We start from the raw sequence: 16,358 nt of genomic DNA, 5'->3' as shown, positions 1-16,358 counted from the left end.
CTGTGCTGTGTGAAAGTGTGGACATGGTGGTGAGTGGTGTGGTGGGACTTGGACATCTGCACATGGGTAGGGGGTGCGTGAGGGTGGGGTGTGCATGCACAGGGCAAGAGGGTTTGTGTTTGTGAAGATCAGTAATAGAACATAGAAAAACTATAGCACAAACAGGCCCTTCAGCCCACAAGTTGCGCTGATCATACTAGGCTTACCTATAAACCCTCAATTCTATCAAGTCCCATGTACTCATCCAGAAGTCTCTTAAAAGACCCTATCGAATTTGCCTCCACCACTACTGATGGCTGCCGATTCCACTCACCCACTACCCTCTGAGTGAAAAACTTGCCCCTGATATCTCCTTGGTACCTACTCCCCAGCACCATAAACCTGTGTCCTCTCATAACAACCATTCCAGCCCTGGAAAAAAGCCTCTTAGAATCCACCCGATCTATACTTGTATATCTTATATATATTATTTATCAAACATCATATACACTTCTATCAGGTCACCTCTCATCCTTTGTCTCTCTAAGGAGAAAAGGCCGAGCTCCCTCAACCTATCCTCATAAGGCATGCCACCCAATCCAGGCAACATCCTTGTAAATCTCCTCTGCACCCTTTCAATAGCTTCCACATCCTTCCTGTAATGAGGCAACCAGAACTGAGCACAGTACTCCAAGTGGGGTCTGACCAGGGTCTTTTAAAGCTGCAGCATTATCTCCCAACTCCTAAAATCAATCCCTCGATTGATGAAGGCCAATACACCATATGCCTTCTTAACCACATCCTCTGCCTGTGAGGCCGATTTGAGAGGCCTATCGACCCGGACCCCAAGGTCATCCTGATCCTCGTTAAACTGCATAATGACAGGGGCAGAGGTTGGTATAATAATATAGGCTAATGTGATGTATTCTAGCTTGTAGATTTATTTTTGCTGTGTTAAATGCTTTTAAGAAAAGATGAATTGTTCAAGGTTTGCAGGTCAGGTAGATTGGCTGTGCCATGAATTGATCCTTTAATGTCCAAAGATGTGTACGTTGAGTGGATCCACCATGGTAAATCTGTAGGGTTATGGGGAGAGAGGGGAGTTGGGGTGGGATGGGCCTGGGTCGTTGCAGACTTGGGCTGCCTTCTGCACTGTTGGGATGCAACGGGAAGCCCACCATGTTGAGGGGAGTGCTGCATGTTATCCTTGAATGGGAGGTTAAATTGAGGCCCCATCAGTGTGCTCAGGTACCCAGGCCAAATTGAAAAAAATTGTAAATGCTCATTCTTGAAGAGAAACACATGAATCTCGTGGTGCCTTGTTCCACCTCAACTAAACCATTAGCTAGCCATTCATTTTATGTTTGCATGACTATTTGTCAAACAACTTTGCAATCAGTGCACTTCTGATATGTTGCCCTTCTTAGGTGCAGCAGTTGCAGCAGCAATATCAAGTTCCAAAGTAACTACAGTCTTACGTCCTGCTCCAGCACCATTACCAACAGCTGGGAATCCTCAGACTGCAGTGCAGCATTCTCTGCACCTACCTATACAGGTAAACACTTTACTCTTAAATACTAAACTCCTTTTGAACTTTTTTTTATCACTGTGGGGCTGGTGGAATGAGTCTCATCTTTAAAGTTGAACTTTTAAACACACAATACTGTTCCTCTGACTGTTGAATGTTAAGTCTGGGATGAGGTGTAATTCTTTATTGTTCAACGTAAACAAGATTGAAGTCATCTTGATGAGCTGTCAGCAGAACACATGCATCCAGACTCTCTCAACATCCTTGGTTGACTATTCCTGAACTGAATTTTTCTAAATATACCTGGTTGATGGTCAAATTTTTGTTCACCTTTTGTTTGGGGGGGGTGGTGTCTTTCGGGTCAAACCAAGTAAACAAACTCAAATTACATTACACCTCTTGTTAGGTGTCTACCTATCATATACATTGATGTGCTGCTCTTTTCTATACCTCCAACTCCAAGGCAGACTGCTGGAGTGCCCTCCTTCATTAACTTCCCAACTCTACCCGACACAACCTTCAACACACCCACACCTATATCTCTCTTGCGCTAAGTTCCACACAAGTTCTGCCACTTCTCTCTGAGGCTAGTGAATCTGTGGAATTCTTTACTGCAGGGAGCTTTAGTGGCTGGATCATTAAGTACGTTCAAGGCTGAGACAGATTTTTATACAGTAAGGGAATCAAGGGTTATGGGGATAAAGTGGAGCTGAGGATTAACATATCAGATTTGCTATGATCTTAGAATGGTGGAGCAAACCTGATGGGCCGAATAGGCTAGAATCCTGTAGTGCAGAAGGAGGCCATTCAGCTCATTGAGTCTGCATCAACCACAACCCACCACCCAGGCCTTATCTCCATAACCCCATGCATTTACCCTAGCTAGTCCACCTGACACTAAGGGGCCAATCCACCTAACCTGCACATTTTTGAACTGTGGGAGAAACCAGAGCACCTGGAGGAAACCCACGCACACATGGGAGAATGTGCAAACTCCACACAGTGACCCAAGCTGGGAATTGAACCCAGGTCCCTGGCATCGAGGCAGCAGTGCTAATCACTGCCAGCACGCTACCCCTCACTTCTATGCCTTACGGCCTAAGCCTTCCTGGTGTCCTGTGGCCTGGTTGATTTTGAGTTGGAAAAATCTTGATTTTTTTTTTCTTTTTTAAATCCACTCTCCCTGTGTTCAAATCTTGCTCCACCTTATCTCTTCACTCCTTTTCCATCTGTGAATTTCAATTTTCGAACAGTTTACCAACTATCCTGAGATGACGCTTCGCCCTGGTTTGCTGGAACCCTTTGGGATGTAATTAACAGCAGGGGGAGTGATGAACACACCTGCTGCCTGGTTGCATTGTGTAGATTGGACAACAGCTATTAAGGAGTTTGTAGGCGAAGTGGCTGTTGCCTCATAAATTGAAGGGAGACTGCACAATCTGAAAGTGTGGTGGGGATAAGTTCCATGGTAACTTACAAAAGAGAATTAGATAAATATTTGTAAAGGGAAAAAAATCAGGACTTTGGGGAAAGCAGAGGTGTAGGGCTAAATGGATAGTTCTGTCAAAGAGCCATCACAAACAATGGGCAGAATAGCCTTTTGTGCTATGTGTCCATGAATGGCTAACTTCCAACTTGAGTTTGACATGTTATGGCATTTCCTCTGCATTTATGAGAAGTTTGAATGTTGCTTTTTATTTTGCAGTCTCGCCCTCCTTCGACCACCTCTACAGCAATCCCTCCAGCAGTGGTAGCAACGGTATCTGCAACACGAGCACAGTCTCCTGTCATTACAACAGCATCAGCTCATGGGACAGATGTAGCACACAGGTAATTTAAGAAAATAGAGCTATGGAAGGATTTATGTAATGGTTCTGTATGGCAAAGAGAGAACTTGGATTTTTATAGTGTTCTTTACATCTTCTGGGTATCTGTGCTTGAACTGCTTTAGTACTGTGCAATAATTGATATGTTACGGTTCTTGTATTCATTATTGGATTTCAGCTTCCTTGAAATGCTGTGTCTTGCTTCCAGAAGACTGCAACTGATACTGGAGCTTGTCCAGTGTTTTGACAGCTCCACAAGAGAAATTAGCCTGGGATCATTGATAGAGTTCTTGTACTCACTTCATCTCTGGCTGCTTAACTTGAAGCAAGTTGTCATGAAAAGTTCTACACTTCTAACGTGTAAATGTGGAGATCTTAGAAACTGACCTGGAACCAGGTCTGTGTATTTATAATGCTGACTGTTGTAATGAGGTTCCAAAAAAATGCACTGGCTCAGAAATCTGTTAGAATAAAACCTCAAATTGTAACATTCTTTATGATTTGGTAAGTAAGTGTTCCTTCTATCCTTCAAGGGTTGTAAAAGTGTACAAACCACTCGTGCCTTCAGGGATTAGATGTTGAGATATAGTTTATTGCTGCCTTGATCTGAAGATTTAACTGTTGCATCAGTAACAGACACTTATCTTTAGGCATTGTACTTAATATATCAGGTAACTTTTCCTGCAATACTTGGTTACTGAGCAGAACAAAATTACAGCTATATAAACCTCTGGTTAAACACCACTTGAAGTACTGCATTCAGTTCTGGCAGACGCTTCTCAGGAAGAATATGTTGGCCTTGAGGGCTGCAGGAAAGATTAACCAAAATGGTATTAGGCCAAGAGTTCGATTATGAAGACTTGCATTCCCTTGAATGTAGAAGATGAAAGCTTGATCTGACTGAGGTGTTTCAATTGATTTGTTGGGGTCAATGAAAACTATTTCCTCTGCTCGGCCAGCCTGGAATAAAGGAGCATAACCTTAAAATTAGAGTTGTCATTCAAGGGCAAAGTTGAGGAGCACTTCTTTGCGTAGTGGAGATCTGGATTCTTCGCAAATGCTATCAATTGAAAGTGTCAAAACTAAGATTGATAGATTTTTATTTGGTAATAGTCTTAAGGATTGCAGAGCCAAGGTGGGTAGGTGGAGCTCAGATACAAGTCAACTACAATGGAATAAATAGTGCCAGAAGTTCCAGAGGCTGAATGACGACGTCCTGTTCGTATTTTCCAAAATATAGTTGTCAGTAAATGCTCAAATTTCTTGTCTGATTTTTTTTTTTGTCATTTTGATCCCTCCATCCCTTTTTTAGTAGACCAGCACTGACCATTCAACCTCATCCATCTGCTGCTACAATTAGCATCCAGCGCACTCAGCAACCCAGGGATACAACAGCTCGAATCACGTTACCTTCCCACCCTGCCGTGGCTGCCCAGAAACCACAGCTCCACATAACTCAGGTAAGGGTTCCACCTCCCTCCCTTCTATATTGCTATGTCGCACAAGGTGGTTTCAGGGGTAATCCTTATCTCTTTCACCCACACCTTCACCCTTATCCCTTTCCTCTTGAAGACCTTTTACTTTGATCCAAGTTTGATTTTATCATTCCTGAAAAGGAATGTTTTTGTAACTTAGGCAATTACTGCTTCAGAGTCAATTCATGTGTAGTTTAATTAGAAGTCTGAAGGGTGGCTGACTTTAATGCCTTGTCCTTGACTTGTTACATCATTTTAAGTACCTTTTAAACCCCATTCTTGGTTTTTGACCAGTGAGGTGATTTTAAATATTTCAAATGATAAATACTTTAAAATTATAAGACTTAATGCATTTAAGGAATAAATCTTTTGAGAGCTTTCTGCATTTAATTTTGAGTGGATGCCTAGTTCACTGTGCATAAACTGATAACTTGAAGTAATTCTCCCGTGCTTTTCAAAATGGGAAACGTTTGTGGGACTCTGAAAGAACAAATTGGATAGATCTTTCAAAGGATTGGCATAGACACAGTGCACCGACTGGGACCCTGCTGTGCTGTAATTATGAATGTTGACTTTTGTGTTCTCTCTCTCTCTCTCTCCCTCCCCCTCTCTCTCATATTCAGGGGTTTCGTGTGCTATTTGAAAGACAATTTCTGCTGTACCGGGGCATAAACTTATTTGTGGCTCTTCAGCCATCATTGTGTTTCAAATGGAAGGTTTCTATGGATCAGCAATACTGAGAAACATTGATTTTGCTGCTCAGAGCAGCCACACCTGTTGTGGCCAGTGAGCAGCAAACTGCACTATCTTGATGCCACCACTGGCAGCACTGCAGTTGTTCCTAAGCTGGCAACTGTGAGGTGTGTACATATTCGAATCCCTGCAAATTAAAGATCTGGTTGAGCTGGCTTTGAATTTTCGATGTGGCTTGTGATATTTAGTGTCCACCTCAAGATCCCTTCCTGTAGTTAGCCAGTGGAAATATAGCAAATTGAAACTGGAGCTTGTAATGTTGCCAGCCTTCAATACCAACAAGGCAACTCTCTTTCAACAGAAAACCATGTTCAGTACCGGGACACCAGTTGCTGCTGCTACTGTGGCACCCATACTCTCCACAAATTCAATCCCCTCTACCACAGGTCAGGGTGAGTATCTGGTTGCTGAAAAATGCTCATTGTATGTCTGTGTTCTAGAGATTTCTTTTTAGACTGACCATTAGCACTAAATTGCTCTTTAAAATAAAGTCTCCAAGATAAGATATGAGGGACAGTGGAACATGCTTGACATCAATGATCATCATTGTGTCATCTCATATGTTCATGTGCTGAGACAAATGAGAGTTTCTGCCTTTCAGATCAAATTCCAGATTCAAACATTCTAATTTTCACAGGCCTAGAGCAAAGCATTTCTAGGCACACTTTAAAAAGTGTAAGAGAGTAAACAATAGAAGTATAGCTACCTTCCATCATACCTTCTATGTAGAATTTATTTGGGATAGAGTTTCATCAGCCTCAATTCTACTGAAGTCCTCAACCAGGTTTGTGCTCTGTTTGCAGTACTGAAACAGCTCTTATCAAAACTGCAAATAATATCCTGTGTGATTATGACAAAGGTAAATTGTTCCTCCTCATCCTTCTTGACCTGTCAGCCTTTGACACATTTGACTATAGCATCCTTCTCCAATGTCTTTCCACTGTTGTCCACCTGGGTGGAACTGCACTCTCCTGGCTCTTTTTTAATCTAACTGTAGCCAGAGAATCATCCACAATAGTTTCTCTTCCCACTCTTAAACCATTACCTCTGGTATCCCCATGCATCTATCCTTGGCTCCTCTCCTACTTCTCATCTACATTCCTCTTCATGATATCTGAAAAGTAAGGATCACTTTCCAGTTATAATGGCAATCAGTTCTATCTTGCCACTACTGCACTTGATTTCCCCCACTATTTCAAAGTTATCAGACTGCTCATCCTGCATTCAGCAATAGATTAATAGAAGTATATTCTAATGCAATATTGGAAAGACCAAAGCTTTTGCTTTTGGTGTCACTCCAAATTCCATTCCCTTACTACTGACTCAGTCCTTCTACTTGGTGACTATTTTCACACCTTTCTCATTATATTTTATGCTGAGATGAGCTACCCTATCTCTGCGCCATCACCTAAAATGTCCTATTCCAACTTTGATAAGCTTACCTGACTGCCTCAACTAATTTGGTGAAACCCTCTTCCATATCTTTTTCATAATTTCTAAATTTGACTATACCAAAGTGCACTTGGCTAGTCTGTACGTTCTACTTTGTAAATTAAGGTTAGACAAAACTATTACCCGTGTCTTGCAACGCTGTGCTTGCTGACCTACACTGGCTCCCACTTAAGCAGGATCTTGATTTTAAAATTCCGATCCTTGTTTTCAAATCACTCTATAGCATACCCTTCCCTATCTCTCACTCCTCTAACCCACAAATCTAAAGATATCTGCACTCATCTAATTCTGTGTCTTTTGAACTGCCTGGGTCTTGAACTCTGAAATTCTCTACCAACACATCTCTTGCCTCTCAGACGCTCCTTAAAAACTTCTTTAACCAAGTTTTTGGTAATCTGCTCTGATATCTGTTTATCTGACGGTGTCAAATTTGCTTTATAACACTCCTGTAGAGCCCCTTGCTCTGTCAATGCAAGTTGTTATTATGATGGTGGGCAATTCCTGACACTGCTTCACAATAACAAAGGTAACTTGTGACCCACAGGAAAGAATGCCAAGTGTCAGTTAACAGTACCACTTAATTCATGAAGTGGCAAACAACACTGATTAAAATGTTATTTTGGAAAAGTAGATGCGTCACTTCTTATCACTGGATAAATTGACTGGCCTCTGGAATGTGACTGGGAATAATTACAGCCTGGCTAGTGAGGACGTAGGTTACTGGAATTTAAAAACATATGTCTAGTTCCAGCATAATGGTCTGCTTCAAGGCTTTACAGATAACTTACAATGTGATGAGTGTTACACCATTTGGACAGTTTCTGATTTCAGTGAGTTCATTTTGGGTAAAGGAACAAATGGAGATGAGCGTGGCCAATTGCCAATGATAAAATCCAGGTGCAACCATGCAAAGTTTGAAACCTTGATCTTGAAGCTGAATATTAAACTGTTCTACAGTTGCGATCCTTTCCTTGTGTATAACAAATGACTTGGTACTTCATGAAGCTACTGTTTTAATTTGTGGGTCAGAGCTTGATGCTGTTCCTGCTATTGTGACGTGAGCCATAAAGTGTGAATGGAACACCAGCAAACCTGAAGTAAGACACTAGATAGGAAAGATGATATTCCCAGAGAAGGGATTAATTCGACATGATGGTTGACTTAATCAAATCTTTTTGATTTTTAGCATTTGCATTCCATATTTATCCTGCATACCAATGCTTAATAACTATCATTAAAAGTAGTTGGATATAGCTGTGAAATCCTTCTGATCTTAAAGTCTGAGAAACAGCTAAATGGCTAGATTAATGTTCCTGATTTTTTTTGCAATGTCTTTTACTTTGTTATCTTTGGAAAGCGTGGTATGTTTGAGTTTGCAATAAACAGCAAAGGCCATGAAATATTATAAGGAAACTGCAAGAAAATAAAAACCTAACTCATTATTTTACAAAAATTCGGGACAAAATACAATTGTGGGCAAAAATTGGCTACTTCAAATATCGGTGAGAAGATTCGGAAGCTTAGAAAATTTATGGCACAGAAAGATGCCATCATGTCTTTGATTGAAAAAGAATCATTTAAGTCTATCCCAATCTTTCATTCTTGCTACATAGCCATGTAGGTTACAGCACATCGAGTATGTATCCAGGTACTTTTAAATACGATGAAGGTTTATGTTTCTATTGCTCTTTAAGTGATTTCTGGATTTCTTGTAATAGATATTTTCCTGTTAGACAGTAAAACTAGTAAGTTGGGGAAAATGCTCAGTATTTCATCATGTTTCTGTCTCAAACTGGATTTAGTTTCCATTGCTCAGAGTTTGTCAAATTTGAAACGATGTCTTTGCTGTTTGCTGACACTCTATTTTCTTGATTCACAATCCCTCTTTCTTCCCAGGTGGTGTTTCCCATGCTCAAGTGACAAGCAGTACAATTGTTAACATGACAATGGCCTCTCACACACCACACGCTCCTGTGGTCACCACTTCAACTATTCCTGTTGGTGAGTAACAGCAAGCAGTACAACTGCCAGACTGAAACAAAGCGTAACACTGAAGCAAACCCTGACCTCCAATTGCAAGGAATTGGGTTCAACTCCAGCCTGGGTTTGCATCAAGCCATTGCAGCCTTTCACATGCAAACTTGAGGTGCCCGTTCAGGATGCTGGTGCTTTGTATTGACAAAGCTCTGAGGAGTAATGTTGTGAATGGGAGTCTCATCCCCTCTTACCCATTCAATGGAAATTGTAGTAATGAATTCCTTAGAATAATCTTATTATATCGATGGGTCTGTGATCCTATTTCAGGACAAAATACAATTGTGGGGAAAAATTGGCTACTTCAAATACCGGTGAGAAGATTCGTAAGCTTAGAAAATTTATGGCACAGAAAGATGCCATCATGTCTTTGACTGAAAAAGAATCATTAAGTCTATCCCAATCTTTCTTTCTTGGTCCATAGCCACGTAGGTTACAGCACATCGAGTACATATCCAGGTACTTTTAAATACGATGAAGGTTTACGTTTCTATCGCCCTTTAAGTGATTTCTGGATTTCTTGCACCCCCTCAGTGAAACAATTTCTTAGCTCCCCTCTAATCGTGATTTACTTTAAGTCTGTGCCTCCTAATATTTAACCCCTCTGCAGTCGTCCTCCCTATGCACTCTAGGCCCTGTATGATTTTATACACTTCAATGCTTCCCAACCACCGTGTTCCAAAGAAAAGCCCAGCCTAGCTAAACTTTCCTTGACTAAAATTTTCTATTCCTACAATATCCTAATCTCCATACTACTCCAGTGCTATTACATGCTTCCTGTAATATGCTGACCTGAACTGTATGCAGTATGTTGTACTAAGAATTCCTTTTGAGATGTGTTGAGCAGGAATTCATTGCCATCTCTTAGTCTGAATTGAGGATCAGTTTAATGGGCAGCATGTGGAAGTTTGCTTGCTCATCTGTAATTTTGGAAACATAGAAAAGTGTTGGAAAATTGGCCTAAGCAGAAGGGAATGCAATCTCTACCATTAATGTACATATCTTGTGTTGCAGCAAAAGTTGTTCCTCAACCAATAACCCACACTTCCCCAAGGATCCAACCTGACTATACAACAGAAAGGGGGAACCTGATCTCCATACCTGGTCATAGGGCCTCACCTAACCCTGTTACTATGGAAACACGAACTGAGAACAGGTAAGCTGCCAGACACTTAAGTGTTTGAGTGGATAGGTTAGAAGCACAAGCAGATATTTTGTCTGAATATCCAGCATTCTCGATGCATTCATTCCATTGTCTAGATTTTCCTTTAGTTTTTCCTTTTCCTGTGAAATAGCGGAACAGGTTATTTGTCCCCTCAAGCCTACTCTCCCATTTGGTGAGATCATTGATCTTTTGCTGGTTGATTCATCATTCACATCTACCTCTGATTCCCTTGCCTAACAATCTTATCTACCTATGTTTTTTTATTCACTTGTGGGACATGGGTGACACTGGCTGACCAGCATTTAATGCCCATCCCTAGTTGCCCTTGAACTGAGTGTCTTGTTAGGCCATTTCAGAGGGCAGTTGAGAGTCAACCACACTGCTGTGGCTTTGGAGTGACATGAAGGCCAGGTAAGCATGGCAGATTTCCTTCCTAAAGGACATTGGCGATCTAGATGGATTTTTCTGATAATCAACAATGGTTTTGTCGTCATCAGTAGGTTCTTAATTCCAGATTGATTCAAATTCCACCATCTGCCGTGGCTGGATTTGAACTCGGGTCCTCAGAACATTAGCTGAGTTTCTGGATTAATATCACTAGGCCATCGTCTCCCCTGTAGCAGATGGAGGTATTGAAACCTAAATAGAAATTCATTCAAAAGTTCAACAGTCTAGGCCCAGTTTGAATTGGAGATGCTACTAATTAAAGTTAGTTCACTGTTCTCATTCCTTCTCCCCTGCATCCAGGCAAGTACCTGTGCAGTTCCAGTATTATCTGCCAGCTTACCCACCATCAGCTGCCATCCCTGGTTACCCAACACTGGCGCACAACTTTACTGCAATAACAAGCACAGTATCCACTATACGGCAATACCCAGGTATGGATATGCTCTATTCATTCATTGTCATTTTTACAGCAGTGGTTAAATAAGAATACAAACAACAGAGCTAAAGGAGAGTTGAGAGAGGGAATGTTGTGAATTTAAATGAAAACAAAATGCTGGAAAAATTCAACAAGTCATGCAGAAACTGTTTACTTGAAATGTTAACTCTTTCCTTCTCCACAGTTGCTATCTGACTTTTTGAGAATTTCCAGGAGTTACTGTTTATATTTTAGGTTTTCAGCATCTACAGTATTTTTGCATTTTATTGTTAAATGGCTCGATTTAATAGCTGGGTAAACTGTTTTTTTTCAGTAGTTTCCGGAGTGACATGAATTCTCCTCGTAAATAGGCATGCTTGAAGTTGTACTGTATTGAACTCACAAAGACAGAAATTTTCTTAAGACAGCAACACTTTACTAAATTATAAACTTTACAACATCTCTCAATTTGAAGCAAAATTCTTTTTAAAAGTCTGCATGATGACTGGTTACCTGACCTAGTTTCCTGCAGTAGTATATCACCGTGGAGAGATGTTTTATAATACAACAGTTAGTGTTCATGTGCAATTTTAATTGTATAAAAATTAGCTTGTACATCTAACAACTAACTGTTTTGAAGGTTGTCTGTGATCCTTGCATTATTCCCATGTATGGAATAAAACCTTCCCATTCTCCAGTGTAATGAAACAATCTTGTCATTTTGTTTTCATAATTATGTGGGAAAATTGCTTGATTTTCATGGTTTTGTAGAAGGGTACAACAACGATTCAGTATGGATTCAGAGTTGTAATCTAGATAAGACTTGTTATATTTGAAGTTCGAGATTCCAGTCAATGACGAGTTATACCACCCTTCATGGATGATGATGCACCTTCCTTGTTAATAGAGATCCTGTTGTTTTAAATTTGCTACATTTCTTGTAAAGACATTTTCATTCTGGGGTAGGCTATATGCTGATCTTGTATCTTCAATTCTACTGTGAGAAAAGTATATTGTGTATATTTAAAACAATACATTTTAAAAATACTCCATGTTTAAATATTTTTCATTGAAATCTTCCATTCCATCCTCAAATTGAAGTACATTCTTATGTGACAAATGTAAAATTAATTATAAAAATGCTGCTGTTAACCAATCTGAATCCCCAAATCGTTGGCTTTTCCAGATGGATAGCTCCATGGGTGCTGCCAGCTATTCAGTACCTTGTGCAAGTGGCTGTTCATCTTGTCAGGCATGTCATCTTTGTCTGTCAAGTGAGAAGAAAATCCAAATTTGCCTGCGATCCAGCTGGGGTGACTGGGCAGTGATCAGGAGAGGGTACTTGGGCTGTTTGATATATTCCCATTCCTTTTGCCTACTTTGCAATTCCCTCCCAACCCAGAGCACAGGTCCCTGAAGGGCACTTGCAGTTCTTCTGAATAATTCCCTACCAGATGAAGTGATATTAAAACTAAAATAGAGAAAGCTGGAAAAACTTAGCAGTTCTGGTAACATTCATAGGAAGAGAAAACTGTTGCTCAGAACTAAAGAGAAGAGAAAATGTTTTGGGATTTATATACTGTATGAGGGGGTGGAACAGTGATTAGTGGAAGCTGAAGAGATTGCAATAAAGATGCAACAAAATGTAAGATGGGAGGGAGGGATTTTTTATATTTGGGACAATAAAAATGTTAAGATAGAGGAGAAAGACCACAGTCCTAATCATCTCCGGTCACTCCAGCTGGATCACGGGCAAATGTACCTTTCAAGTGAGAAGAAAATCCAATGACATTGCTCGATGCATCTCCAGGACTCAACTCAATGTAATCCTGCTACATCTTTGTTGCAATCTCTCCCAGCTCTCTCTTCAGTTTCAGATGTTCTATCCCCTGTTTTGCAGTATATAATCCAACACGTTTTCCCTCTAATTCTGAAGAAGGATCACACAGATTTAAAAAATTAACTATTTTAACTCCCTATGAATGCTGCCAGACCTGTTGAGTTTTTGCAGCATTGTTTTTGCTTCAGATTCCATCATGCTCATTATTTTGCTTTCATTAAAACTTGAGACTGTTATTTTTGACTTGTGCTACACCAGGCTGTGCTGTTATTCAAATACATTTGAATGCTTTAGATTAAGACAACTTAATGTGCATCTTGCATTTGTTTAATATCTGAATTATATTGTCAGCCTGAAAGTTTTGGGTGTGAACTAAGTTTGGCATTTGCTAAATGTTACCTGAAGATCTTGTAAATAAATGAATACATTATTTAAATTACCGTTTGGAGTCCATTTACACACAGCTGTTGAAGAAAACCTAGGCATTATGCAGCAGTTTTAGCTGGGCAGATGTTATTCCTTGCAAATCTTAAGTTTTGAAAACAGGCCAAACATATTTAAGGACTGGGAATTGGCAATTCTACTTTTGTTTTCCCTTTCTGTAAATGTGAACTTGAACCAGAATTAATACAGTGAAAATCCCTTTTAACCAAACCATCAGTTCTTAAACACCAAAATGTTAAGATTGAGATGGATTGCTTACAGGATGTAAGGTGGAATTTCTTCCTACTAAACTTAGTGATAGGTGATCAGAATAATCGTAGCTTTTGAGCTGAAACTCTGGTACCCCAGAATTCATTTTCAATTGCAATTCAACCATCATTCTATGTCTTGGGCACACAAAAAGCCACCTTTTTTGTCAACCATTGCTCATCTTGTGTACTTGACTGGAACCATGGCATCATTTGCTGATTAGTTACTGGCACCAGAGAGCATGACTAAACACTCCTAAAAGTAAATGTAGTAAAGGAGTGGACAACATGCCAGATGTGTTAATTTTAAAATGACTCCTTTTTGCAATCTCTCAAGTTGCCATTTCCTTTCACACTTTAGTGAGTTTAATGCACTCTATCTGAATTTGTTTACTGGTGTTTTTTCCTTTCATTCGGATTCACGAATCCTCATCTCTTTGGTAAGTGATGTGGAAATAAAAGGTCGGTCCATTGTGTTACGTGTTTATAGAATCCGATGTCGAGTCTTCAGTTGTCTACAGTTGACACGATGGGGGAATTGGTATTTGCATGTTGGGTAATACAATAACTGGTAAGTGTCTTATGATTGTTGCTGCTTTTGTGTACAGGAGAACACTGTGTCCATGTTAGCAACTAAGAACAAGGACTGGGCTACTTTTATCATTTTTACGTAACTAATATATACTTGTGAAGGACTGATTTGCAGAGTTATAAAAAAAAACTTGGGTGCACGATTGAATCATTGAGTTTTTCCGAAGAACCTCCATTGATGTTGTAACGTTCAATGATTCTATAACTGTTCTTTATATAAATGTGAACCTCAATGAATAAATTTGTTTCTTTTTAAAACTAATGTCCAATCCCCATCTCAGTTTCAGCGCAAGCACCAAGCTCTGTGTCTGCAGCAGCAATCGCAGCTCAGGCAGGTGTTGGTGTGGCCTCCACTGTCCATCTGAATCCCATGCAGTTAATGACTGTGGACACCACACATGCACGCCATATTCAGGGGCTCCAGCCTGCATCGATCAGTGCCCAAGGGCTACAGCCTACTTCAATTGGCCCCCAGGGGATTCAGCCAGCTCCACTTGGGGCACAAGGAATTCAGTCAACATCCATTGGCACCCAGGCTATGCAACCTGCAGCGCTTGGCCCACAACAGAATGCAGAGAACAAACCACCAGGTAAATAAGTGGTATTTTGAGTAGTTAATGGGCTCGGCTACATTACTGTACGAAAGGAAATAATTACCAGCAAGCAGACATGTAACGGTGAACAATTATGATTGAATTTTTGACATTTTAATTCCACTATATTTTGCTCTGTTAATTTTGAGGTGTAGGAACAAGAGACTTGCAAACTTGTGTACACAAATTGAACAAGTTGAAAAGGTTATTTAAAAATGCACCCAGTGTACTATTTTTAAATAGGCATGGAGTATAAAAGTAAGGAAGCTGTGGTGATCGTTTATGATCTCTGGATAGACCTCAGCTGGAGTACTGTTCAGTTTTGGGCACCACACTTTAAGAAACATGCCTTAAACACGGTGCAGAAGATTCACCAGAATAGTACCAGTGATGAAATATTTCAGTTATCTGGAGAAACTGGTGCAGCTAGGATGGTTGTCCTTGGAGCAGAGCAGGTTGGGGGGAGATTTACTAGGTGTTCAAAATTTATGAAGAGTTTTGACAAAGTTAGCACAGAATTGTTTCTACTGACAGGAGAGTCAATAAACAGTGTGGACAGATTTAAGATTAAAACAACTGTTGGAGATTAGAATTTGTTTATGCAGTGAGTTATGATTTCAGAATAGACTGTCTGAAGTGGAAGTTACTTCCAAAAGGAAAGTAGGCATCTACTTGAAGCAAATTTTGCAAGGTTATGGGGAAAGAAGTGAAGTGAAACTAATTGGAATAGTTGTTCCTGAAAACCTTCCTTGTATGCACATTTGTCAAAATTTGTTTGATAATGGTCCTATGAAGTGAGTTGTAACATTTAAAGATGCCTTATAAATACCAGCTGTTGTTAGCCCTTTCAAAGCGTAGTCATGTGTTGAACAGCTGTCTTGTGTGCTATCCAATTCTGATTCTTGAAATCTATCTATTGATTTGTCTAATTTATTCAGTATGGGTATTTGGGCTTAGCTCCTAGTAGCTTGGATGCCTATTATGGTTCAATTGTGTGTTGCTAATATGATAATTACACTGAAGGTTTGATGACTGCTGCCAGGCCATTTTCAACATGGTTATGTTACTGGACTAATAATCTACAGGAAAATCTTGCTAATGTATGGTAGCTTTATAATAGAATGTCACATATTTTACAGGCAATATATCAGACGGAGCTTTATATTGGACGGGTAACTAATTGGTTGGGCAAAGAGGTATATTTAAAAGGGGCTTTGAGAGGGAAAGAGGTAGAAGGATTAAGGGAGAAAATTGTAGCTTTTAAGGCCTAGACAGCTAATGGTGATGTGAAGAGAATCATGATGTTCAAGCAGCCAGAATTGGAGGAAATTTGTGGGTCTGGGAGGAGGTTAGTTAAATGGGAAGGTGTGACACAATGGAGGGATTTGAAAATGATATAAATTTTGAAATTGAGGCATCGGTGGGCCAGGAAGCACAGGAGATGCTGGATTAATGGAGCTTGATGCAAGTTACAATATGGGCAGCAGAGTTTTGGTGAGCACAAATTTAGAGGTGTTGATATGGGAGGTCAGCCAGGACAGCATTTAAAATAGTTAAGGTAACAAAAA

General features: G+C 40.1%; 1 protein-coding gene across 2 annotated transcripts in view; it reads left to right on the top strand.

The window, feature by feature from the left end:
- Positions 1-16,358, top strand: part of LOC145340858 (histone deacetylase complex subunit SAP130-like) — a 42,523-nt gene that overhangs the window by 10,681 nt on the left and 15,484 nt on the right. For both annotated transcript variants that reach the window (XM_080185324.1, XM_080185323.1), the window contains exons 6-13: positions 1,407-1,534; positions 3,213-3,337; positions 4,646-4,793; positions 5,863-5,953; positions 8,910-9,014; positions 10,062-10,203; positions 10,960-11,090; positions 14,479-14,787. In XM_080185324.1, coding sequence (XP_080041450.1) covers positions 1,407-1,534; positions 3,213-3,337; positions 4,646-4,793; positions 5,863-5,953; positions 8,910-9,014; positions 10,062-10,203; positions 10,960-11,090; positions 14,479-14,787 — 1,179 coding nt within the window. The remainder of the gene's footprint in view (positions 1-1,406; positions 1,535-3,212; positions 3,338-4,645; positions 4,794-5,862; positions 5,954-8,909; positions 9,015-10,061; positions 10,204-10,959; positions 11,091-14,478; positions 14,788-16,358) is intronic.

The sequence above is a fragment of the Carcharhinus amblyrhynchos genome, chromosome 3, assembly GCF_965287045.1.
Source record: "Carcharhinus amblyrhynchos chromosome 3, sCarAmb.v2.hapA, whole genome shotgun sequence".
Lineage (NCBI taxonomy): Eukaryota > Metazoa > Chordata > Chondrichthyes > Carcharhiniformes > Carcharhinidae > Carcharhinus > Carcharhinus amblyrhynchos.
Note: the sequence above shows the minus strand (reverse complement) of the source record. Positions and strands in the feature narration are given on the sequence as shown.